At 49.6% G+C, this 25,016-nt stretch overlaps 1 protein-coding gene across 3 annotated transcripts in view; it reads left to right on the forward strand.

Moving 5' to 3' along the window:
• The first annotated feature begins 6,590 nt into the window (after positions 1-6,590).
• The window catches only part of SLC24A4 (solute carrier family 24 member 4), a 178,957-nt gene continuing 160,531 nt past the window's right edge, over positions 6,591-25,016 (forward strand). For 2 of the 3 annotated variants that reach the window (XM_054666231.2, XM_054666233.2), the window contains exons 1-2: positions 6,591-7,387; positions 9,295-9,405. In XM_054666231.2, the coding sequence (XP_054522206.2) occupies positions 7,258-7,387; positions 9,295-9,405 (241 nt within the window). In that variant the 5' untranslated portion in view covers positions 6,591-7,257. The remainder of the gene's footprint in view (positions 7,388-9,294; positions 9,406-25,016) is intronic. The other variant, XM_054666232.2, reaches the window with a different exon arrangement.

A 25,016-nucleotide genomic window follows, 5' to 3' on the forward strand; every position in this document is an offset into this window, starting at 1 on the left:
GCATGGTCACAGAAAAACAAAAACCCAAGCTGCTGTAGCCTTGGGCTGTGCAGTGCACTGGTCATAAAGGGAAATCTGGCTTTTGTGTAATGCCACAGCTTATATGGAGCAAGGAGAGGCCAATCCAACAGCAGAAAATTAGGAAGGGTCTGAATTGGAGGCCCCTTTTGAGCCCTTGCCAAATAGCTCTTCCTGTTGTCCCCTGTGGTTATCCCAACCTGCCTTATTTCCACTCTCAGACTGACAAGAGCCAAGTGAGCAGAGGGCAGTGGGTAGGGGGTGCTCTCTGGTTTGCAGCTCGAGGTGAAGGCTTGGATCTGTGACTTATTACCTGGGAGAGCTTGGACTAGTCATTTAGTGACACTTCTACTACTCTGGTGGAGGCTGATCATTGTCCACTTACGTCCCTTCTGGCTCCCACAGTAACGGCATTCTCACTGGGCACATACTGCCCAAACATTTCCCAGACTTCCTTGTTTAGGTGTGGTCATGTGACTAAGTTTCCATCAATGGAATACAAAGAGAAGTGACGCTGGCCATCTCCAGGTCTACGACTTGTGACATTGAGCACGCCTCCTCCATGCTCTCCTCCCCCTTCCTGTTAGCTGCAGCCCAGGTGTGGTGGTGAATCAGCTTTGACCACAGGAATGACGATAATGCTCCAGGGGATGGCAGAGCCACAAGGTGGAAGAAACCTGGGTCCCTAAATGATGATGAGAAGCAGAGCTGCCTTCCCCACCTGGACTGCTCTATAAGACTATTGCATACAAAAAAGAAATTGCTTTGTTCTTCAAGTCGCTCCAGTGCTGGGTTTCTTTGACAGGGTATGTTAGCCTTCTCTAACTCATATGTTCCTACAGGGTTATGGTGTGGTAAGATAGAGAATTGTAAAGAGCTATACAGTTAGGTGCTCCATAAATGCTTTCTGAATGAGTGGTGAGCAAAGGGACTGGTTATTTCCATGTTTAAATTCCGAGAATCTGCTGGGCATGGTTGCTCACGCCTGTAATCCCAGCTACTCAAGAGATGGAGGCGAGATGATCGCTTAAGCCCAAGAGTTTGAGACCAGCCTGAGCAAAAACAGCAAAAACAGTAAATCCCAAGAATCTGAGAAGCAGCCTTACAACATATGTAGCAGCTACACATGGTGACTGCAGGGAACCCCAGGCCTTGTCTGTTTAAGCATCTTTCCCCCTTGGCTGGACGTTCCTACCATGAGTCAGTGACCATGAGATGACCCACGCAGGAGACAGCTGTGGCACACAGCCTTCTGTCTCTACAGGAACTAACTTATCCCACAAGCTAATCAGCTTGCCTGTCAGGGTGAGCATCTGTGGCATGGGGTAGTAGGTGGAGGGTGTTTAAAGGGCAGAAGACTGGGTTCAAATCCAGCTGTGTCTCTGACTCCTCATGCAAATTGGAGCAGGCCACTTAATTGTGAAGGACCTTGGCTTCCTGAGTGTCTGTAAAATGGGGATGCTAATTCTGGCTCTGCCTATTCCCTAGGGCTACGAGACACGCTCAAGAGATCCAACAATGGTGAAAACACTGCATATGACAGATGCCAATGGGAGAAACATGACAAGTCAAGTCACATTTGCTGAGTGTGGGCTGGGTGTGCTTGTCTCTTTCTTCCGTGAATATTTATTGAGCACCTACTAAGTCACATAGTGAGCATGGTAGTTCCTGTCCTCACAGAGCTTAGAGTCTGGTGGAAACTATATATTATACAAGGAAGCAGGCAATTACCGTACAGCATGATGAATTATTGATAGAAATGCAAGGCATCATAAATATACAGAAGAGGGCTCCTAACTCAGGCTTCAGGGCTCCTGGAATGCTTTTCAGAGGAAATGATCTCTCCTCCAAGATTGGAAGCAAAGGAAGAGTTATCCAGGGTAAGGGGGCTTTGGAGGTGGGAAGCATGTTCTAGGCAAATGAGATAAGGGTCACCCTTGAAGAACAAGAAAGAGCCACAAAGAGGCTTAGAATGGCTGGAGCTTGGAGTTGAAGGAGGGGAATGATGACAGATTGGGCTAGAGGGGCCAGAAGGGTCTGGAGCGGGGGTTCTCCACCCCGGCTGCAGCTTGGAGAAAATACTGATGCTCAAGTCACCTCCACCTCTGGTGGTTGAGAAGCTCCCCAGGTGATTCAAATGTGCAGCCAGTGTTGGAAGTACTGCTTAGCCCATGCGGGATCTTAAAAGCCAAGTGAAAGAGTTGGAAGTTTATCCAGAAAGCCTCTGATGGTTTTATGGAAGGAAGGGTTGTAATCAGATTTTTCTTTCTCCAGATGCTGGGTGAAGAAGGGAATGAGACAGAAAGACTAGGCTTAGAGAAGCTGGTTAAGGAGGCTGCTGCAGTGATCCAGGTGGGAAATGGACCCAGAGCTGTCAACAGGGATGGCAAGAAGTGGACAGATGTGAGGCCTGGTTGATGATGGGCTGCGAGGAAAGATGTGGGAGATGTGGGGAGACAAAGGTCATCCCTTGAACATGCAGGTTGAAATGACCAAGAAGTTTCCAGCTAGAGAAACAGACTTGTGAGTCGGCAGCAGAGAGAACCAATGCACTCTCCCAGGAAGAGGGGTAAACGGTGAGAAGAAAAGAGGGACTGGAACGGAACCCCAGAGGACCAGGGAGAGCTGCGCCCCAAAAGGACCAAGAAGAGCTGGTCAGAGAAGGAAGAGAAAAACCAGAAGCGCACATTGTCAAGAACGTAAAGAATGGTGGCTAGTAAGAGTCAACATGTGTAGGAGGGTCAAATTCTGGGAGATGTATTCACAGGCCACTGGTAACCTTGGCAGGGAAGATGGGGTCAGTGCCTGGGGCGGGGCTGAAGTGGTGGTAAGAGCAGATACCATCTAACAGGGGCAACTATTCTTTATCTATTTGTTTGCTCATTCAGTAAATACTTTATACATGAAACAGGGTGCTTTGTTCAGAGCTGTGGATAAGATGCCAACTCCGGAGGCCTTCACCCACTAAGAGGAGACAGATAATCTCGCCCACATCACAAAACGATGAGATATAAATGCTAGAATGAGGCTGGGTGCGGTGGCTCATGCCTGTAATCCCAGCACTTTGGGAGGCCGAGGCAGGTGGATTGCCTGAGCTCAGGAGTTCGAGATCAGTCTGGGCAAGATGGTGAAACCCTGTCTCTACTAAAATGCAAACAATTAGCAGGCATGGTGGCACATGCCTGTAGTCCCAGCTACTCAGGAGGCTGAGGCATGAGAATTGCTTGAGCTCGGGAGGTGGAGATTGCAGTGAGCTGAGATTGCACCACTGCACTCCAGCCTGGGCGACAGAGCAAGACTCTGTCTCCAAAAGAAAAAAAAAAAGCTAGAATGGAGATGTAGTTCATGGGCTTTAGGACATAGCAGAATCAACTCTACCAGAGAAGAGGAAGGGGCAGGCAAGGTAGGTCTTAGAAAGCAAGGAAGAGGGACAAGGTTTGCACTGATGTGGTCATCATGAAGGCCGCCCATTGTAGAGTTCAGATCTTAGCCTGCAGTGGAAGAATGGTACTTCTGGACCTCCTCATGGATTGGTGGGGCCATGTGACCAGCCTGGGGCCAAGAGTGGTGAGTAGAGGTGAGAGCAGTCATGTTCCTGCCAGAGCATCTAACAGTCAGCACAGGAGGCGCCAGAGGTCCTTTGGGCACTGCAAACAGCCATGTTGAGACTGACCCCTCCTCAAGACACACACCTCTTGGTAGACCAGAAGCCCGAGCCGGAAACAAATTTCTGCTGTTTTAGTGCTGTGACTGTCATCATAGCATCCCTTGGCCCAGTGCTCCTCAAAGTGTGGCCCCTGGACCAGCAGCCATCAGCTTCACTTGGGAACTTGTTGGAAATGCACATTCTCAGGCCCTACTCTGAATCTGAATTTACTGAAGCAGAAACTCTGTGGGATTGGGGAGGGGGCGGTCCAGCAACCTGAGTTTTAACAAACTCCAGGGGATTCCGAAGCATGTTGAAGTTTGAGAACCGCTGCCTATCCAGGGCTGATGGATAGTCATCTTCAAGGCAAAGTGGAAATTACAAGTCATGGAGAAGGTCATTCTAGCAAAGAAAACTTTTTAAAATGAAGTAAGATACAAATTAAATGGTGAGGCTCATCATGTCACAGGAAGGGATTGTTAAGGAAAAATACCATGGTACCCACCTCTCCTGGGCTGAGACTTCTGAACAAAATGGCCTAAACTCTGGCCATGTAGACAGTTCCCTGCAGTGTCATATCAGAAGACACAATTGCAGAGGAGATATTCCGAATCCAAAGGCACTGAAGCCAGGACCAGGACAAACCCGGCAACGCATTTTCCCTTTGTCCCACGGCCTTTGCTGGTTTACAAAATGCTCCTGAATGCTTTGAATCCCAAAGGTACAGAAAACCCAATTCTCTCTTCTGCAGAATGAGTCATTAGAGCTGGAGCTGAGGCTATTTGGTAATGGGCACTATTTAAATAAAGTGAAAAGTACAATTTCAAATGAATTGCTTTTTAAACTGTCAAATAAAAGGAATCCATTTGTGCATGAGAAATTATTCCAAGGGTTCTAACTATTAACTGAAAGCAGGTGAAAAATGTCAAAGAAAACGTCCTACTAAAGAGCTGACTAAATGTCTAAAGACAGACACCTAATGACTCCTTTGACCTGTTTTGGATTCAAAAACATGTATTTTCACCAGCCCTAGGTGAGCTCCGTGGACAAAAGTTTTAAGAAAATATTAAATGCTAGTAGCAAGATGCCATTTTGTTCATCGGCATTGCCTTAACCAATGTGACCCTGACACTGTTTTAGGGACAGGACAACAGCATATTACCACTTTAACTTTTTCCTTTGGCTTAAATTTGATGCCAAGGGCCCTTGGCTAGCTCTCTAAGTGTCATATTTAACAATGTTTTATAGTCTTCTATTTGCTACTGCTGAATGCATCCTTGTACGGTCTAGTCAATGTTTGCAGAAGAAAATTCTGCAAACGTATGAAAAGTGTCTTTTCTGTCACAGGCAGGCATGCTTGGTTGAGGTCACCAGTATGGAGAGTGAGCCTCAGTGTTAAGGCATCTCTGCAGACAAAAACAGAACCCTGGCCTTTTCCATTTCATTTCCTCTAGGGGTTTCCACTGCAATTAGTTTTGTGTTCATGCCTTCACTGTCTTTGTTGGTATTGAAACAGAGCTGCTGAAAATAATCAGTGAGGCTTCTCCCTTCCTGGCCCTCTGGCACCTCTAACCTGTGTCACTATTCCAGGCTAACACAAGCAAAATGATCCCTGCTTACTCAGTCCAGAGGGAACCGTGTGGGTGGTGACTGGCTAGAGGCATTGGAGCGGGCTTGAAAAGGGAGCACTTCTCACACGTGAAGGTGCACACAAATTTCCAAGGGATCTCGTTAAAAATGTACATTCTGACTCAGTAGGTCTGGGGTGGAATCTTAAGAGTCTGTGCGTCGCATAAGCTCTTAGGCAGTTCTCATGCTGCTGAGGACCACACAGTAGTGTAGTGAGCTGTGAGGGAACAACGCACATTCTGCACAACAGTGACTTTTAGGACCCTCCTTAATGGGGCATTTATCTAAGGGCCTTGCTCCCTTTTGATGTAGAGTTCCTTGAAAGCAGAGACTGGGTCTCATACATTTGTTATTGTTTTGTTCTCCGGTTGGCACAGGGCCTGCACATGGTAGGTATGTATTTATTTAATTAAAGAGTTGGCCTTGTTCCAAGAAGGATTTTAACCCCTAGCGGCACTGAACAGGTGGCGATGAATTGGCCGGGAAGGAAGTCGGTCCTAGGGGTAGTCACAGACCCCCTGGGCTGGGGTCCCCTCCACCTGCCTGCACCTGTATCACCCCTCAGCTGCTGTTCTGAAATTTTCCCTCCTGCCCCATTTTTAAAGCGGTTTACACCAGAGAGCCGACCAGAAAGGAGAGATACAAAACCAAACCAGAAAGCCCTGGGAAGCGGTAGGCTTAGGAACATGGAAAGCTCAACCGTCGGTTGTGGGGCCCGCAGATCTCTCTGGTTCCCCTCTCTGCCCCGTCTCCAGCTTTTTTGCAGGTCGGTGTCGCGGCCTCGCAGATCCCCAGCAGCCCCGAGAGCCCTGAAGGAGCTGGTCCCAGCGGGTCCAGGCTCCTGTTGGCTTGGTGCAAGCCTGTTTGTTAGCTCTGCACGACCAATTAATTTTCTCCTGCATCTTCCGCCCGTGGCGGGTGGCGGGGTGGGGAGGGGGTGTGTGGCGGGGCCTCGGGTCGCCTCGGGGGTCGGAGAGCCCGGACGGGAGCGACTACTCTGCAGAAACCCTTGTTCTAAGAGTCCCCAGCGGTGCCATAACCTGTTTCTCTCTGCAGCAGCCTCAGAGGGTAAAGGAAGGGCTCCTTGCAGCTCCATATGGAAGAAAGGAGAGAAAAAGGGAGAAGGAAGGGGATTATATTGGTCAGTAGTTGGACCTCACGGGGGAAGAGAAGAGTGCACGGGGGAGTGCGCCCTACGGGACGAGTACACGTGCTGGGAAGGGCGGGGGGTGAGAGGCGGGCAGGAGGGGAGGAGTAGGGAGGCGAGAGCAGCGGGCGGGAGGCGCCACGGCCTCGCAGACGCAGGCGCCCGCAGCCGAGAAGCCAGAGAGAAAGTTCCCGGGGAGAGCTCGCCCCTGGGAGGGCCGACGTCGAGCCTGCTCGCCGCGAGGGTCTCAGGTCCCGCGCGTCCAGCCAGCCTTCCCGCTGCGCGCACTCGGCCGCCCGGGATCGGCTCGCCGGGAAGCAGGGGAACATCGCCGGCTGGCAGCCGGGGCGGCCGCCGCCAAACTTGGAGGAGGAGGATGCTGCGAGTGGGCGCGGCGGCGCGGGGCGCGGGGGCGCACTGAGGGCTTCCCACGGCGCTGCTGCCAGGGCTGTGGCCGTGCGAGCCGGCCGAAGCGGAGCGGGCAGGTAGCGGCTGTAGCGCCAGGACTGCGCCAGCCCTGCGAGCCCGGGCCGCCAGCGCCACCGTGCCGGCGTCGCCTCCTCGCCACGGAGCCATGGTGCGCGGAGCGCGCACGCGGCGAGCGGGACTCTGAGCTCCGGCCGCGTCGCGCGTCCCCACCTTCCCAAGGGGGCTCCCCCGCCGACCTCGCCCTCGGGCCATGAGGCTTTGGCCCGGAGCTCCTCGCCTCTGAGTCGCGCACCGCCTGTTCCAGCCCCAGCGCCGCTCGGCCACTGATTGCACTCTGGCCGCTGAAGCTCCCCATCCTCTCCCAGGGACGGCACCCAGGCGCTCCGGGATGGCGCTCCGCGGGACCCTCCGGCCGCTCAAAGTTCGCAGGAGGCGAGAGATGCTGCCGCAGCAAGTCGGCTTCGTGTGCGCGGTGCTGGCCCTGGTGTGCTGTGCGTCCGGCCTCTTCGGCAGCTTGGGTGGGTGCTGGTACGGGTGCCCTCTTCCTGGGGAGTTGGGGGCTTTGGCTGGGGAGTCTTGGGGCGGTTCCGAGATGTTTCCCCCTCCTTCCTCATCAGGTTGGTCCCAAGGGTTCATCCAGTCCCCTCCCCGCCGGGCAGGTAGAGCGCGCCCAGAAGGGCTGATGGACGCTCTGGGCTGTGGCGCCGGTTCCCCTGAGCTACTAGCGGCCCCTGGGGGGGCTCAGGACGCGGCTGCGGGTGTGTGTTACTAAGACGAAAGCAAGAACCGCTTCCGTCCCGGGAGTGCGCCCAGAATGGGCAGCGCAACTGCGGGGTGCAGGCAGGATTCTCTTGGTCTGGGGTGGGCGAAACTGAGTGGCCCGCTTTCCTATTCTGCAGAGCCGCAGGAACCGCCACTGCGTCTCGCCCCTGCCCTGGTTCAAAGGGGTCCCCTGGGTGCCCTGAGGTGTTTGTTCTTCCCAAACCCTAAAGGCGTTGGGGCAGTCTGCCGCGGGGGGTAGCTGCCATGTTTCAGCATCGCGTCTCTCAACTCCCCTTAACTCCCACGGAGGGAGAAGGCGGGTGTGTGGAGCCTTGACCCATGCCCCCTCCTCCAAGAAGAGGGATTTGGGAGTAGCTTAGGCTATGCAAATTTCAGGTGGAGCGGGAAGAGAGAAGGAACTAACCAAAGAAGTGTTTTTAGGGGGATGTGACCCCATGTGTAACCTTCAGGAGACATTCACTTCCCTAACTCAGGAGACATTCACTTCCCTAACCGTCTTGTTTTGAGTTGGATGCTGTGAACCTTTTAATTTCATTATTTTTTTAAATGTAAAAAGACAAAAGAAATGCTGGTGATTTAAACACCAAGACATGGAAGGTAAAGCGGGTAGTACCTTCTTGAGCAGTTAGAAAGGCCGTCAACATCCAGAGACCATTTAGAGAGGTGTACACTGATAGGTAAAAATCCAGTGGAACTTGATTAAAGTTTTCAAAATAACTGCCTTTCGAAACCTAAACTTTGTGATTTGAGGATGCAGGGTTAAAAAGTGGCTCTTTCCAATGAGACCCAGGAAGATTATTTTGAATATCTTAGTACCTGGTGCTTTGCAATTGGGCAAGTCAGTGTTTGGGTTTTTTCCCCCCCTCAATTACACACCAGAAATAACAACATACCTAGAGGCTCTTAGACGTCAGCATTATAGAAGAGGTATTATTACCCAGCTGAAGCAGTGCGCATCAGGAGAGGTAAATGAATACTCTGAAGGTCTTAAAGTGAGAATCATTTTTATTTGCTGGATCAGGAATTACCTTTAGGAGTTTAAGTGTGCTTGGTTGCGGGCCTCCGCAAATTCTCTCTTGCCCAGTATGGCCCCTGGACCAGCAGAATCAGCACCACCTGGGAGCTTGTTAGTGCAGAATCCCAGGTCCCACCCCAGACCTGCTGAATCAGAATCTGAATTCTAACAAGATCTCCAGGTGATCTGTGTGCACATTCAAGTGTGAGGAGCACTGGGCCAGACCGCATCAGCCTTGCCCACCTGCTTGCTGACTTGCTATTCATTCGTGAAGTTCCTCCAGGGCAGGGGCCCTCTGAGAGTGTCTTTTACTGGAAAAACACTTAAAAGGTCACCTATCTAAACCGTTTGTTGCACCTATGAGGTGCTGAGACCACCTCAGTCTTGGCCAAGGTCAGGTCACATGCTGACCCATCTGGGACTGGAAACAGTGAACTAGATCCAGGAAACAGGCCATTGTATGTAAGCAGGTGATATTATACTTCCAATCATCCTATCAGTCCCTAAAGATGGCTCTGAATAGGCAAACAGGGCTGTTGCTGACATAGACACACAAATGTAAGGTCATTTTGGAAACGCAGCCATCACACTGACCTAATGGTATCTGTGACTTATTTTCCAATCCAGGGCACAAAACAGCTTCTGCTAGCAAACGTGTCCTGCCAGACACGTGGAGAAATAGAAAGTTGATGGCCCCAGTGAATGGGACACAGACAGCCAAGAACTGCACAGATCCCGGTAAGAAATCAATTCTTCTCCACCCAGTCTACTAAGACCTTTGGCCTGACCTGGAGATGGCGCTTATGTGGGTGGTTACAGCCAGAGATGAGAAAGGCGGTTTATGGACCTGAGTGGGAAAGGGTGGCTATGAGGTATTGAAAGGTAACATAAAGACATTCGTCAATGGTGCTGCTAAGCAACTCAAGTGCTTTCTGTATCCAGCAACTGAAAAGGTCACAGTCAAGAGTTTAAAAATGTTATTTTTTGTTCTCACAATGTTCCTGAAGGCTAAGTATTTTCCCTGCTCTCTTGATGTTGTTTGCGGCTCGGGGTGTCTTTGTTTTCTTCCCTTTTGCTCACGTATCCATTACTGGAGCTCTCACGGTGGCAGATCCAGCTGCTGTGGCAATGGTGCTTTGAGGTGGCCTGCCAGGGTCTCAGCATGCCCGGGCAGCTGCAGGGGTGGGACGCTCTGGGGTGCTGCGGCTGTTTCTCTCAAATGGGAGTCGGCACGGTGTCATTCAGCCCTGGAGACTGATTCCGCTTGCCCCGTTTTGATGTTCTTCTTCAGATTTTTCTTGGGGGTTCGAGGCAGTAGAGACCCAGAGGTGACATCTTGTCTGTTCTCCTGCCACAGACAGGCTTTGCTTAAATGAGTGAAGAAGATTATCAGGAGAAGACAGCGTATTGGCAGAGAGCAGAACTCACAGCCACTGCCCAGATCGCAGGCTGGGCACTTCTATGCTTGAGCTCTGGCTGTAACCCTTAAGGTCTCTGTGAGGAGGGTCTGGGGGGATGATACATTCACAAGCCCTTAGGGAACTGTGAGATTTTAATATAGATGGCTTTGCCACTGAGTTCCTGGGCAGATCACATCATCTTTTTGGATCTCTGTTTTCTCACCTGTAAATGGGCAGAATAGTTGCCTGTTGTAGGGTTGTTGGGAGAAACTGGGAAGGCTGTGTTGGGGACTGGGTATAAAAGGAGATGGAGCTCCAGGACAAAGGAGCAGGGTTGGATGGCAGTCCCCACGTGTTCAATTGTCATACTCTGTGAGGCAAGTCTCTTCCCCATTTTACAGGTCAGGAAAGATCTGGGGAGAAGGCACAAGTTGCTCAAAGTCACAGAACTCGTAAGTGGTGACGCTGGTTTGAGAACCTAGGCCTGTGAAACTAAAACCTTTGGTTGGTTCCCTGTGCTTAGGAGGGGGCGACCTTCTGTCAAAGTTTTCACACTGTTTTTTACGCTATCAGCTTCCCTGCCCTCAGATGCCTTCTGAGAAGTCTACCGGGAGGGACGTGGTGGTGGACAAGCTCAGGCTTGCAGAGAAGTGCTGGGATTCACTTGTCACCTGGGTGGTTCCTCCTGTCCTGGTGGCCCCGCAGGCGGGGTGCTCATCCTGTCATTCCCTCCCCCAGGGTGTCTCCTCTCATCAGCCAGGCTGGTGGACGTGTGGGCCGATGGACATATGGCAACGGTCATTGGCTCCACACTGAAAAACATGCGTGAGGCCAAGGATGGTTAATGCTGGGGGCCGTTCCCACCCATTCCAGGGACCAGAAATGCTGGAATTGGCACCATCCCCATGGGAACACTTTGCTACTCTGGATAAAGAATCAGGGTTCAGGAATGTTTGGGTGGTTTCAAGCTTGCTGGTGCCCTCATCTTGGGCTGGCCATGCCCTCCTCTGTGACTTCTGTCGTACATAGCCTGAGTATGTTGGCTTAGACGGGGATCCCTTTCTTATGATAGAGTTCTCCTTTGCCCCACTGTGGGCTCTGTGTCTGTCTTCAGCTGTCTGATTAAAAATCATTCAATTAACATATAAAGCGTCTGTTCTATTCGACAGGAAGGCCTCACCTTGTCCCTTTTGTGGAAAGGGAAGTGGAGGGAACTTGATAATATCTTTAAAAATAGTTAACTTTTGCATTATGCTTTGTATTGACTGTTTCCAGAATACAGCCTGGCCCATAGAAAGGACTGCATAGATATGGGTCGAATGATGGAATGAAAGTGCATTTTGATGTATCTCACATTTTAATCCTTATCACGTTTTTGCCAAGACAAGATACACGAAGTTCAGAAGTTTAGTGGCTTCCTGAGATCTCTTGGGCAGCTGGAACATACTGGGGTCACCTGGATCCAGGTGCCAGGCCTCTCCCTTGTACTGCACAGCCCCCGGCTCTCAGGCCAGGCGGGGTCTGTGGCCAGCCTTCCCTTCCAGCATCTTCCTCCCTGGCCTATGAGAATCTCTGCCCCCTTTTCATTTCACAAGTCTGTGTAGCAAGCACCTGCTCATGTGTGTCCAGCTCTATTGTGGACAGGTAGTGGGGAGTATAAGATGCAAGCCGCTGTCATTGAGTAGCTTATACTAGAGTAGAGAGGACAAGATCTCAACACAGGGAAAGCTAGGTGACATTGAGGGACTCCAGCGGCTCCCCAGTGAGCAGCCCTGCAGGAGGCACTGCAGGTGCACAGAGGAGGATGCGCTGGCCCAGTGTCCTTCTGTGTAGCCTGGGGGACTAGATGAGGCAGGGCCATTTAGAGTTGCCATGACAGAACTGGGTTTAGCAGAAATAGAAATTTAGTGGCTCAGTAACTGGCAGTGTGAGATCAAAGGTTACGAGGTGTCCATGGCTCTGTTTCTCCATCTCTGGGCTCACTTATCTTCTAGCACGGGAAGGTGGTTACCACCAGCCCAACCTTATGTCCTCCCAGACTCAAATATGCTGAGGCTGAGCAGCTTCTGCAGAAGCCAGGAAGTTCTGTTGGGCTGGGTTGGCTTGGGCCGCATGACCACCCTTGCAGAGTGATCTGGCCAAGGGAGTGCTGGGCCCAGGACTGGCTTAGACCTCGGTCACAGGTTCCACCTCTGGAGGGAGGGGACTGAAGCTGCCACGCCTACCACCAGAACTCTACCTGGGAATCGGCGAGGTTGGGCACCTGGAGAGCAAACACTCAATTCTTACACCTCTTCACCCTGGGCTCCCATCCTGGGGCTTGCTGTGATAAGGAAGGCTGGATTAGAGTTTCAAGTGAGAGTTTCAGGGGTGTGACAGACGCTGCCATCTGATGGCTGCCTCCCTTCTGCACAGTTGGTGGCGTTTCCTCATAAAGAATTGCAGGCTATCTTGCCTCCTCTTCAGGCTTCTGCTTTAAGCTTGCCCCCATGAATTGGAAGGCGCCTTGTCCAGCTCTGCTGGATGAGGCCTTTCAGGGACGTCAGAAGATGGAGCTTTAAGAGCTCCCTCCTGTGCTAAGGCACCACTTGGAGTGGGTGTCCCACAAACGTGAGCCCACATCTCCTTAAGAACCTCCGGTGTGTGTCTTTATTGCCTGTGCCTTCTCATGCTCATCTTTACCTGTGAGAGGAAGAACTTTATTTTCCAAAAACATGAATGGGACCCTGCTCTAGTCTTTCCTGAAGATTCTACATGGAAAACGGGCTCTGCCTGGGTTGTAACCCCAGATCTTGGTGTTAGCGTTTTGATCTCATTATCTGAGTTTCAGCCTAAGTACCAGCCACCACCCCTCCCTTCCCTTCCCCCTTTATTACTCTGTGTTTTTTGTTTGTTTGTTTTTGTTTTGTTTTGTCACTCTGTCACCCAGGCCGGAATGCAGTGGTGTGATTATGTCTCATGGCAGCCTCTACCACCCTGGCTCAAGTGATTCTCCTGCCTCAGCCTCCCGAGTAGCTGGGACCACAGGCTATTTTTTTCTATTTGTTCTGTAGAGGCAGGGTTTTGCCATGTGGCCCAGGGTGGCCTCAAACTCCTAGGCTCAAGCAATCCTTCTGCCTTGGCCTCCCAAAGTGCCAGGATTACAGGCGTGGGCCACCGTGCCCTCCTCCCTATGTTGTTTTTATGTTTTTATGACATATGTCACTAACATTACTCACTTCATTGTTGGGTGTCTATCCTTGAGGGCTACCTCTTTTGTGGCCAGAAGAGCTGTTCTTAATCCTGGCTGCATATTAAGATCACCTCAAGAGCCTTATAGGAATATTTTGAAATGCCCAGGCCCCACTCCCAGAGTGTCTGATTTCACTGGTTTGGGGTAGGGCCCAGGAATCAATACTTTTTAAGAGCTCCCAGGCAATTTCAGGATGAAGTCAGAGGTGGTGCTCGCTGGGCTGGAGACCTAGTGCTCCGCATGGGAGCATCACCTGGGAGCATGTCAGGAATGCAGAGTCTCAGGCCCCCCGAATCAGAATTGGCATCCTGAAGAGATGCCTAGGTGGCTCTCTGGGCTAGAGCACTGCTGGACACTTGGTAGGTGTTCAATAAATATTTGAATGCTGAACAAAAGCAATGCAAACAAAAATTTGAATGTTAACACTTATTTAATAGAGCCATTTTCCTAAAAAACATTTTTTTAAATGTAGGAAAGCTTTAAAAAAACCTGCTTTATTTTTGCTCAATGATGTCTATGGAAAATTTATAATTAATTTTTCCCTAGAGATCTGAAGGCAAAACATGGGCCTCTAGGCCTTAGATGTTTATTTTCAGGGCCTGTACAGAGCAAGCACTGAAAATGGGAAGTAGGTCTCTCCATGCCACATGTATGATGTAGGAATGAGTGGCAGTGACTCTGAGTCCTTAGAGAACTATCTGAGCTCAGGCTGCTTTAGCAAAATATCATAGACAGGATAGCTCAAACAGCAGACATTTCTTTCTCATGGTCATGGAGGCTGGCAAATCCAAGGTCCAGGTGACTGGTGAGGGCTCTCTACTTGGCTTGCAGATGGCCACCTTCTTGCTGTGTGCTCAGAGTGGCAGAGAGAGGCAGCACACAGTCTCTCTTTCTCCTCTTATAAGGGGGCTCATTCCATCATGGGGGCCATACCCTCATGCACTTGTCTAACCTTAATTACCCCCCAAAAGCCCTGCCTGCAAATACCATCACATGGTGAGTTCAGCCTTCAAACTGTGAATTTGCAGGGGACTCAGACATTCAGTCTGTATAAGGAACCAACGAGTTTCCACGCATCTCCTGGAGTATTTGAAGACAGCTGAGAATGGAACCTGGTGCTTCTCAACCTTGGCCTGTAAATGAGAGACACCAGGGGGACTTGAAAAACACAGATTCCTGGGCCCAGCCCTGACCTGTGAATCCAGAAGCAGTAACAGTTGCATTCTGTGACTGACTTTTGGAGTATCTGGGAACCATACTGTTTCTGTCCAGATCTTCCAGGATGGGCTCCTGCTTGTCATCGCCACCTTCACAGGCTTTCCCTGGTAACCCAGTTCAAAGTAGCCCTCTGAGTCCCTGGCTGTCATGGCATCTTGTTTTTAGCTCCTTGCAGGTGCTAATTCTTAATTTTATTTATTTATTTTTAAAAAATGAGACAGGGTCTCACTGTGTCACCCAGGCTGGAATGCAGTGGTATGATCTCAGCTTACTGCAGTCTCGACCTTCCAGGCTCAAACCATCGCCCACCTCAGCCTCCTGAATAACTGGGACTATAGGCACATGCCACCACGCCTGGCTAATTTTTGTATTTTTAGTAGAGACAGGGTTTCACCATGTTACCCAGGCTGGTTTCAAACTCCTAAGCTCCAGCGATCTGTCTGCCTTGGCCTCCCAAAGTGCTGGGATTACAGGCATGAGCTACCACACCTGGCCTGCAGGCACTAATTCTATCCATTGCTGTATTATCTACCTCCCCTAACTAGACTATAAAGGTGAAAGCCTTGTTTGCATTTTAAAACCATAATACATGCTTCACTTTTTCCATCTGTAAAATGAAGGTGATAATTACAGTTAACTCTTGAACAAACCTGCATGGGTCACTTATATGTGGATTTTTTTCTGCCTCTGCCACTCCTGAAACAGAAAGACCAACCCCTTCTCTTTCTCCTCTCAATGTGAAGATCATGAGGATGAAGACCGTTAGATGATCTGCTTCCACTTACTGAATAAATATATTTTCTCTTCCTTATGATTTTCTTAATAAAATTTTTCCTCTAGCTTACTCTATGTAAGAATACAGTGATACAGCGTATAATACATGTGACATATATAATATGTGTTAAACAGGCCAGGTGTGGTGGCTCACGCTTGTAATCCTAGCACTTTGAGAGGCTGAGGCAGGCAGATCACTTGAGGTCAGGAGTTCGAGAACAGCCTGGCCAACATGCTGAAACCCCGCTCTCTACTAAAAATACAAAAAAATTAGCCAGGCATCATGGGGCACACCTGTAATCCCAGCTACTCAGGAGGCTGAGGCAGGTGAATTGCTTGAACCCAGGAAGTGGAGGTTGCAGTGAGCCGAGATCGCACCACTGCACTCCAGCCTGGGTGACAGAGTGAGACTCCATCTCAAAAAAACAAAAAACCAATATGTGTTAATCGACAGTTTATGTAATCAGTGAGGCTTCTGGTCAACAGTAGGGTATTGGTAGTGAAGTTATTGGGGAGTCAAAAGTTATATGCAGGCCAGGCACAGTGACTCATGCCTGTGATCCCAGCACTTTGGGAGGCTAAGGCAGGAGGACTGGTTCGGCCCAGAGCAACAGAGGGAGACCCTGTCTCTCAAATAATTGAAAAATTAGCTGGGCATTGTGGGGAGCACTTGAGATCCTGAGAAACAGAGTGAGATCCTATCTAAAAGTTATACATATTAATAGATTTTCAGCTGAGTGGGGGATTGGCATCACTAATGCCTGATTTATTCAAGGGTGAAAGGTACCTCCACCTCAGAGGATTGTAGGAATGAAATGAATCTAAATACCCATCAGCACTTAAAACAGTGTTTGGCCTAGAATACATGCTCAGACACTAGCTTCTCTCTTTATTATCACTTTTTAATATGCTCACCCCAAAGATGATATAATGCCTGTGTATGGTAAGTACAGAAAAACAATTTGTCAGTTGAATTTTCTGAGGGCAAGTTAACAAGTAAACATCTTGCCACACATTTATTCTTTTCTCTTCTGGAAACAAATTTGTTTAATTTTATTCATCTCTGAAGAATTTAGGATGCTGGAGGATGGCCTACCTTGTAGAACGTGCTTCTGAATAGAAGAACTTTCTTGTGTCTTGACCGGCATTATTTTACGTTTGCCTGCATAACTGGGATAGGCATGATTTCCCCCTCTCTAACACTGCCTTTATCCCCAACTTCTGGGTTTAAAAAAATTTTTTTGGACAGAGTCTCACCCCCTCACCCAGGCTAGAGTGCGCTGGTGCGATCTCGGCTCACTGCAACCTCTGCCTCCCAGGTTCAAGCGATTTTCCTGCCTCAGCCTCCCAAGTAGCTGGGATTACAGGCGCCCACCACCACACCTGGCTAATTTTTGTATTTTTAGTAGAGACGGGGGTTTTGCCATGTTGGCCAGCCTGGTCTCGAACTCCTGGCCTCAAGCGATCCACCTGCCTCTGCCTCCCAAAGTGCTGGGATTACAGGCGTGAGCCACTGTGCCCGGCCCCACTTCTGAGATTGAATGTTTTTTTTTCATTCTCCACTATGTGACCCCTTTTGATTTGGGTTTCCAATGTCCTGTGCCCCGTGTTAAAAAAGAAGGACGGAGCGGGGCTTGATGTCCCCTTGTTGTTGTGGGAGGGATTTAAATCCTCCTTTAGAATTTGCTTTATTGTGTGTGGTTTTCCTTCTTCCAAATACATCTTCTGAGATGCCTGAGCTGTGTGTCCACAGAAGAAAGGCTGGGAGAAGCGGGCTGATGCAGGCTGCTAAGGAGGGTCTGCAGAGAAAGGTGCTTCGTAGCATTTCAGGGGAGCAGAGGAGATGGATGCAAGCGCTAGATGGAGAATCTTCTGTGATCAGCTTGCTTCTGATCCACCCTTACTTTTTATTCTGTACCATGCCGGTATAAGGGCGGTTGTGGGAGGGGGGAGAGGGTGGTAGAGTCTGGTGGGGGTGGGACCCTGGGCACGGGAGCTGGCACTGTGGCTGGGCTAGGAGGAGATGAGATCACCAAGCAGGTGCCCTCAGGGGTGGGCCTCTGTAGACTCCCCTGTGCGGGGAGCAGAGGTGGAGAAAGCATGAGAAATCAAGAGAAGGACAAGGGGCCTAGAGCTGCAAAAAGGACATCAGGACAAGTGGGTGAGGAGGTGCAATGGCACTGGTGGCAAGAAGTGTCTGGATTCTGAACAAACGTCTGTTGGAATGATGCCTCAGTGGGCTTGGGAGACAAGTCACACATCCAAATTTTAAAGTCGTTATGTAAAAGCAAATTTTGAGTTAGAAAAGCAAGAATTGGATTTACTACTATGGGCAGGGAAATCACAGTTCTATTCCTTTCCCAGACAGCAGGGGCAGGATGTCCAGCCTGGAGAGGGCCTTTCCTGAGAAGGGCAGCCTCCGGAGGGCCAGGCAGCTTCTTGGGGAAACTGTCACCAACCATACTGGACAGCCATAGGCTGGCACAGCCACCAATGTGATTACAAACAAAGGCTGAGGAAGATGGCACCCGGCATCACTGTGCCCACTCATGCCTGTTTCAGGGGTGGAGTGGGATGTTTATAGTGGATCAGTGGATTGGGAGCTGAAGGTCTGCGTTCTAGTATCAGTTGTGCCCGGATCCTGCCTGCTGGCATTTAGTGGCTATTCTCCCTCCCTCTCTCTCTTTCTTAACAAAAGGAAGTTGCACTGGATAAGTACAAAGATTTTCAGCAGCCAGAAAAGGCTCCTTCCTGTCTGTCTGTCTGTCTTGGAGATGGTAGTTGGACATGCTGAAGGCAGACGTGAGGGTTTGAGTCCCAGCTCACCCCTTACTGGCCGTGTGACCCTGGACAAGTTACATAATCTTGCTAAGCATCAGGATTTCTCTTTTGTAAAATGAGGATAGCAGCTCTTCTTACCTGTCTCACAGTGCTGCTGTGTGACACCACATGCTGTATGGAAGTATTTGAACCATACGGAGCCCGTGGTAGCTGCCATCATCATCATCATCATCATCATTGTCATCATCATCATCGTCATCATCATCATCGTCATCGAGGCGAAGTCCAGGGTACCCTGTGTTGGGCGCTATTCTAAGCACTTTTCAGGGGTTACTTGCTTCTTGTAACAACTCTGAAGGCAGGTGCTGTCCTCAGTTTGCCGATGAAGTGAAAGAAACCCAAACTAGTCCAAGTCACGCGGCCAAGAAAAAGCAGAGTCAGTGGTTTATGTGTTTTTAATTAATCGCTTTATTTTTAGAGCCGTTGTGGGTTTACAGAAAAACTGAGCAGAAAATACAGAGTTCCTCTGTTACCCCTCCATCCTCACAGTTTCCCCTATTATTGATACTTTGTATTAGTGGGAGTATTTGTTACAATGATGAGTCAATATTGATACATTGTTATTAACTAATGTCCACCTTTTACATTAGGGCTTCCTCTTTGTGTGACACATGCCATGTTTTTTTGTTTTTGTTTTTGTTTTTGAGACAAAGTTTCACTCTTGTTGCCCAGGTTGGAGTGCAATGGCAGGATCTCAGCTCACTGCAACCTCTGCCTCCCGGGTTCAAGCAATTCTCCTCCCTCAGCCTCCCAAGTAGCTGGGATTACAGGCATGTGCCACCACGCCCAGCTAATTTTTGTATTTTTTTTTTTTTAAGTAGAGATGGGGTTTCACCATGTTAGTCAGGCTGGTCTCGAACTCCTGACCTCAGGTGATCCACCTGCCTTGGCCTCCCAAAGTTCTGGGATTACAGGCGTGAGCCACTGCGCCCAGCCCTCATGCCATGGGTTTTGATAGATGTGTGATGTCCCCTATCTACCATTATGGTATCGTACAGAATAGTTTCACCACCCCCAAAATCTTCTGTGGAGCAAGACTTTTAATTCAGGTGGTCTGAATTGTGATTCCTATATTCCTTACTCATAACTATTAATAAGTGGGGTAGAAAAAGACAAACTAGAGATGGGAACTTCTGTAGCAGATTCCAGCCTGTCACTGTCTGAGTGCCCATCTGAGAAACAGAGAATGCCCTGTCCACGGGAGCAGCAAACACCTATGTGGGCCGTGCTTCTTAGTAGGTTTCTAATACCAGTTTGTTTGCAATCAGAAGTTTTTTTGGCCTCATCCAAATGATCGGGGCTACCTGCTTGCCATCTCTTCTCTTTGCTGGGCCATCTGCTACCCCCAACTTGTAGATTCTCCGCTCTTGATGCAGCGTGGCCTACCACAATCCAGAGAGCACCCACTCGGCTTCCTCTTGAACCCTGAGGAACGTTCCTTCCTGAGTTAAAAATGGAAATTATAAAGCATTGCCATTTGTTGCCTTGGGTGAAAGAGATCCAGCCGTTGGACGTAACAGAAAAGTTGAATACTTGAAAATGGATTTTTTAAATTTAACATTGTCCATTATTGAAGAGGCCTTTAGAACATGGCATTTTACTAAAAAGGAATAAAAATACATGTGCCAGAATAATTTACTGCTCCTTCTGAAAAAGCAGTGGATGTCCTCCTTGGGAAAGGAACAGAGGTCACTGTGTGGCTGAGAAACAAAAGCATTCCCTGCCCAGGGGGTCTTCCCGTTGGAGGTGGGAACGCATGGCCGCCTGGTTTCTGGACCTACAGCTTCCTTTGCTAATTCAGTACAGTGCGTGGCTCTAGCCCTGAGTCTCCTAGTAATTGTGCAAGAAATTAAATTCAATGTATACTTCTTAAATGTCCACACACCCTGTACTGTACTAGGCTCTGAAGCTGGAAGGGACCTAGTCCCTGCTGTCAGTGAGCATGGGGAAGACAGGCCAGGGCTCAAAAACCAGACCAAGCCACCTGCCGCAAATACCACGGTGGGGGATCTTCCTAGGGAGGGTGCCACAGAGGAAAGAGTGTGGTGGTTCAGGGCAAGAGTGCCCTCCCTGGAGCAGACCATGTCTGAGCCTGGCCTCAAAGGGTAGGTGGAGGCTGTGGAAGTGCATTTACGCAGACAGCAGTGTGCACCTGAAACTGCCCCCTGAGAAATCGCAGCATCACCTCCCGTACCTGGAGGAACGCTTGCTAGCAACCACTGTGTCTTGCTCATTGGCTCTCCGAGGGGAAAGAAAACAAACACCTCCTAAGATTACCAGGCACAATAGTAAGTAATTAGGCTTTGGGGATTTATCTAGGAGCCAGTGCTCAACTAGGGCTAGGGCTGGATCAGATTACTTGGATTTTTTTTTAAAAAACATGGGGAGGGGGTGGCAGTGATGCCTGGGAGATGCCAGCTACCTGTGCTGGCCCAGGGGGAAGTTGGCAAACTGGTTCTCAGTAATCCACGGTTGGGGCGGTCTCCTCAGTTAGCAGGCTGTGCTTGGCTCAGTATTAGCTCATGGCAGATTGCGATGATAAGAATGTAGGTATTTGCCATTCTTTCCCTTCTTGCCTTTGAGCTCCTTGAGGGCAGGGACTATGTCCTCTTTGTCCTTGGCTCTAGAGGTGAGACCAGAGTCAGGCATAGACTCAGCTTACAGCGAATGGTGACTGGATGGACAGAGTCCCTCATCGTACCCATTGAGAAGCTGTGCTTCCACACAAGTGACACCTCTCTCCCTGGCTGGCCCCTCTAGCCTGTCGGTGCCTTGGGGAAGATCAGGACACCCAGAAGGAGTTAAGTGTTAGAGCTCAAAGAACATGGATCCTGGAGCCAAACCATCTGGTTTCCAATCCTGCTCCTGCCCTTGCTGTATTTCTGTGACCTTGAACTAGTGATCTTGCCTTTTAACCCAAGGAAAGGGGCAGGGTGTGTTTCATTCACTGATGTATCTGCCTGCCACTCAATAAGAGTGTGTGTGCATGTGAGTGCTTGTACACACATAGGTGCTCCTGGAAGTCAGACAGCACCATTATCTCAGGGTTCTGAGCGCTGACTTGTGTTAATCTCCGTAAGGTGCTTACAGGAGTGCCTGGCATGAGAGTGAGCACTATACAAGTTTTTTTTGCAGCTGCAATTACCTCTTAACGAGAACTTCAATTGAAGTATAACTTCACAGTATGAATTTTCGGAGCTGCCCTCTGATAAAGGCTGGAGGCTGAATTTTGTAAGTGCAGCACCTGCTTCATTTTGAGTTAAAGTTCAAAATGAATATCAGAGCTTCTATTTGCTTGTTATTAATTCTTTGAGGACAAGAATCTGTTGACCCTTCACATGGCTGACACCAAGAGATGACCCAGATCACATGGGCCACAGAGGTACTCACTGTGATTGTTCCAGATAAAGTCCTTTCTGTTAGTGATGTGGGACCTGATGAACGAGAGCTGGAATTTGGAGAGCTTGCATTCTGGCCCTGACACAACCGGATTTTGTCCAAGTTATTCTGCCTATCTGAGCCTTAATTCCTGTCTGTGAAATGGGTGTAGTGATGATGTGGTTTGCCCTACAGGCTTTTAAGGATTAAGTGCAAAGTGCTGTGCACATATGATTACTATTGTTTGCCTGACTGTAATAGATGCTTAACCCTTTGAAGACATCTCACCTTTGTGAAATAGAAGACATCAGTTATTTGGGGCTTTTCAGAATTGATCTATAAAATCATGAACAGGATTTGGTGAAAGCATGGTGCTTGGCTAATGTGGTTGATGCAGTGCCTGCCTAGAATAGAAAGAGAAAGACCATTCACACCACCCCGCCAACATACCAACTTGTATGACCCCGCCGTTGGTTTATCTCATTTCACACTACAAATGTCTGACTTTGGATTCCATTGTACATGCCAAGTTCAGGGATGGCTGGGCAGATCGCACGGCAGCTTGTTCAGCTCTGTACCTAAGATATCTGTTTACTAAAATAAATGCATTTATGAAAAAAATCACCCTACTTAGGAGGCCTATTGGGGGCAGTCTCCCTGACCTCAGGTGGAAAGCCATCCTTGGGTTTAGCTCATGGCAGATTGCAGTGGTAAGAATGTAGGTATTTGCCATTCTTTCCCTTCTTGCTTTTGAGCTTCTTGAGGGCAGGGACTATGTCCTCTTTGTCCTCGGCTTGGAAGTGGGACAGGAGTCGGACATAGACACTGCTTATAGCGAATGATGACTGGATGGACGGAGTCCCTCATTGTACCCCTCAGGGAGCTGTGCCCCCACAAAAGTGGCTACTCTCTCCCTGGCTGGCCCCTCTAGCCTGTTGGTGCCTTGGGGAAGATCGGGACACCCAGAGGGAGTTAAGTGTTAAGAGCTCAAAGATCGAGGGGCTGGATGCATGTTGATGGAGCAACCCTATCTGCTGGTCCCGTGGGGAAATGAAAACTGTCCTAGATGCAGACCCGGCCTCCAGGGAGCTTCCATTTGAGTTGACAGGATAGGAATCCACAACACTAACCTGTAAGACGAGGGGGAGTACACAGGGTTGCGATCCTGGTGGTAAGTAGAGGAGGGATGAGTTAAGTCCCCGATGTCAAAATCAAAGAGGGCGTCCCAGCAAAGATGGCATTGAAGATGGGAAAGTGTGGCTGCTGTAAGCTAACAATGGAGTAGACACTTGGGTAGCAGTGTCCTAAGTGCTTTGCACACATCACTTCCTTGATCCTTGTGACAGTCCTGAGGGTAGATGGTGGTGGTCTGTTATTATCTTCCCCATTATACGAAAGATGTGAGTAAGGCACAGAGAGGTTCAATAACTTGCTCAAGGTCTCCCAGCTCGGAATTGGCAGTGTGGGGATCTGAACTTGGGCAGCCTGGCTCCGGAGCCTGTGCTCTTTGCCGGGGTAGGCGGAGGGTCCCCCTGGCTGAGGGAACGGTGGGCGCGGGTGGGTATGGGTGGCGAGTCATCCTGTAATGTACGTTGGAACCAAACAGTCTTAAACACCCAAAGACCTTCGTGCTCTTTTGCAGGCTTTGGGAGCCAGGGACGGTTTCTGAGCAATTCTGGGTTTTAGGAAGTTAGATCTGCTGGCAACGTGGAGAATAACTGAAATTGAAATAATATGTGAAAGTCCTTAGCATTATGCTTAATTAGCTTTTTAGGGCAAAAGAGAATGAAGATAGGGAGAATAATGAGAAGTTATTGCAAAGAGACTTAGGCAGAAGTGATCGTCTTACTTGGGGTGTCAAGGAATAGGTTGAGAGAGGCAGGATCTGTAGGTCTTAGCAGACGCTAGAGGTGCAAGATGGCAGGTGGGGGTCATCAACCCTGTTTGCAGATGCAGATAAATGGCATCCCCATTTTCCAAGATGGGAGCATGAAAAGCACTTTTCCTTCCTTTCATTTAGACCCCTCTACAGGATACTAGTTCAAGAAGAGCCATGCAGTGTAAATACAGTGGCTGGCTTATATTGTATATTCTGTGTTCCAAAGTATGCACCCAGCAGGCACTTACTGGGTACCCGTGGGTGGGGTACTAATGAGGCTGGGACAAAGGAGAGAAATCCCAGTCCTCAGTGAGCCCACAGGTTAGAGAATGAGGTAAACTCGTAATCACTGCATGTGACCTGGGGTGACACACTCGCATGCCCGGCATGGCTGGAAGCCTTCACAGAGCATGCAGCATTTGAGCTGTGCTTTGACGCAAGAGGGTATTTGCTGGACAGATGGGGAGGGTGGGACGTTGCTGGCAGTGGACTTGGTGATTGCAGAAATAGGGTGGTGAGAGAGAACTTGACCAAATCAGGGGCAAGGGAGATGTGTTCAGCTGGCCTTGCAGGGTTCAGGTCCTTGGGTGCGGTGGCTTCCGAGGCTGCATCATGCCAAACCCTGCAGGGGGCTGGGCTTTCCTGTGTCTCACGTGAGGGTTTAAGAGTGGGAAAGATTCCTTTCCCCACCCTAGGAACTGCTTACCTTTTCACCTCTGGGCATCTGGAGCCAAGGGATGGCAAGAGTGTGATATTCACCATCAGAAGCACAACCGAGAGGGGGCACGGATCCCCCTAATTCTGTGCTCCCTCCACACATGGCCTCACATGTCAGGACACCCAGTTTATTACACTTTTTAGATCAGTAGGGCTTAATCCCAGCAGGATTTTACCAAGGCCCCAAAGCAGATGCATTTGTTCTAAGCAACATTGGAGGCATGTAAACAAAATAATAGGGGAGAGCTGATGAAATGTAGGGCACTGCATGTAATATGCAAAAGGGAAGAGTCGGGGCCTTTCTCAGGTGGACAACCAGTTCTTAGAGTCATCCTGGTTTCCTTTTCTGTCTCTCTGCGCCTCCTCAGATGAGTATGCAGGGAGGCCGGCTAGTGCTCATCTCGAAAGAGGATGCATCACACCACACAAGCAGCAGGCAAAGTGGCAGCGGCCCTGCCTTCTTTGGTGGCCTGGTGGCCTTTGTGTCTTGCTTCATGTGTAGATGAACACCTGGGAGGGAGGGGCCACTGGCGCCTTCTGTGAAATGCCCTCTGGTTGCTGAATAAGCTGTCCTCATGAAGGTTGCTGACCTTGCCTGACCCTGGGGACGTGAACAACACTCTGAGAGGATGCTCAGGGAAGGCAGGACATGCTTATTGGCCAGCGGTGATTGAGAACAGGACATGAGGGTCACTGCCCCGAAAGGCCTTCAGCCTGGAGAAGCCCGGTGCCCAGAAAGAGGTGGAAACTCCCCAGAGACCTGCAGGAGTGTCGATAAAGGCGATTAATGGAGTAGATAGAATGATTTATAAACAAAGATCGGAGCAGCTAAGTGGTTCTGGCTTATTAGCTAAACATCGGCAAAGAGAGCTGTGTGAACAAGAGCAGTTGAGATGGTGTTGCGGCGACT

The sequence above is a fragment of the Pan troglodytes genome, chromosome 15, assembly GCF_028858775.2.
Source record: "Pan troglodytes isolate AG18354 chromosome 15, NHGRI_mPanTro3-v2.0_pri, whole genome shotgun sequence".
Classification (NCBI taxonomy): domain Eukaryota; kingdom Metazoa; phylum Chordata; class Mammalia; order Primates; family Hominidae; genus Pan; species Pan troglodytes.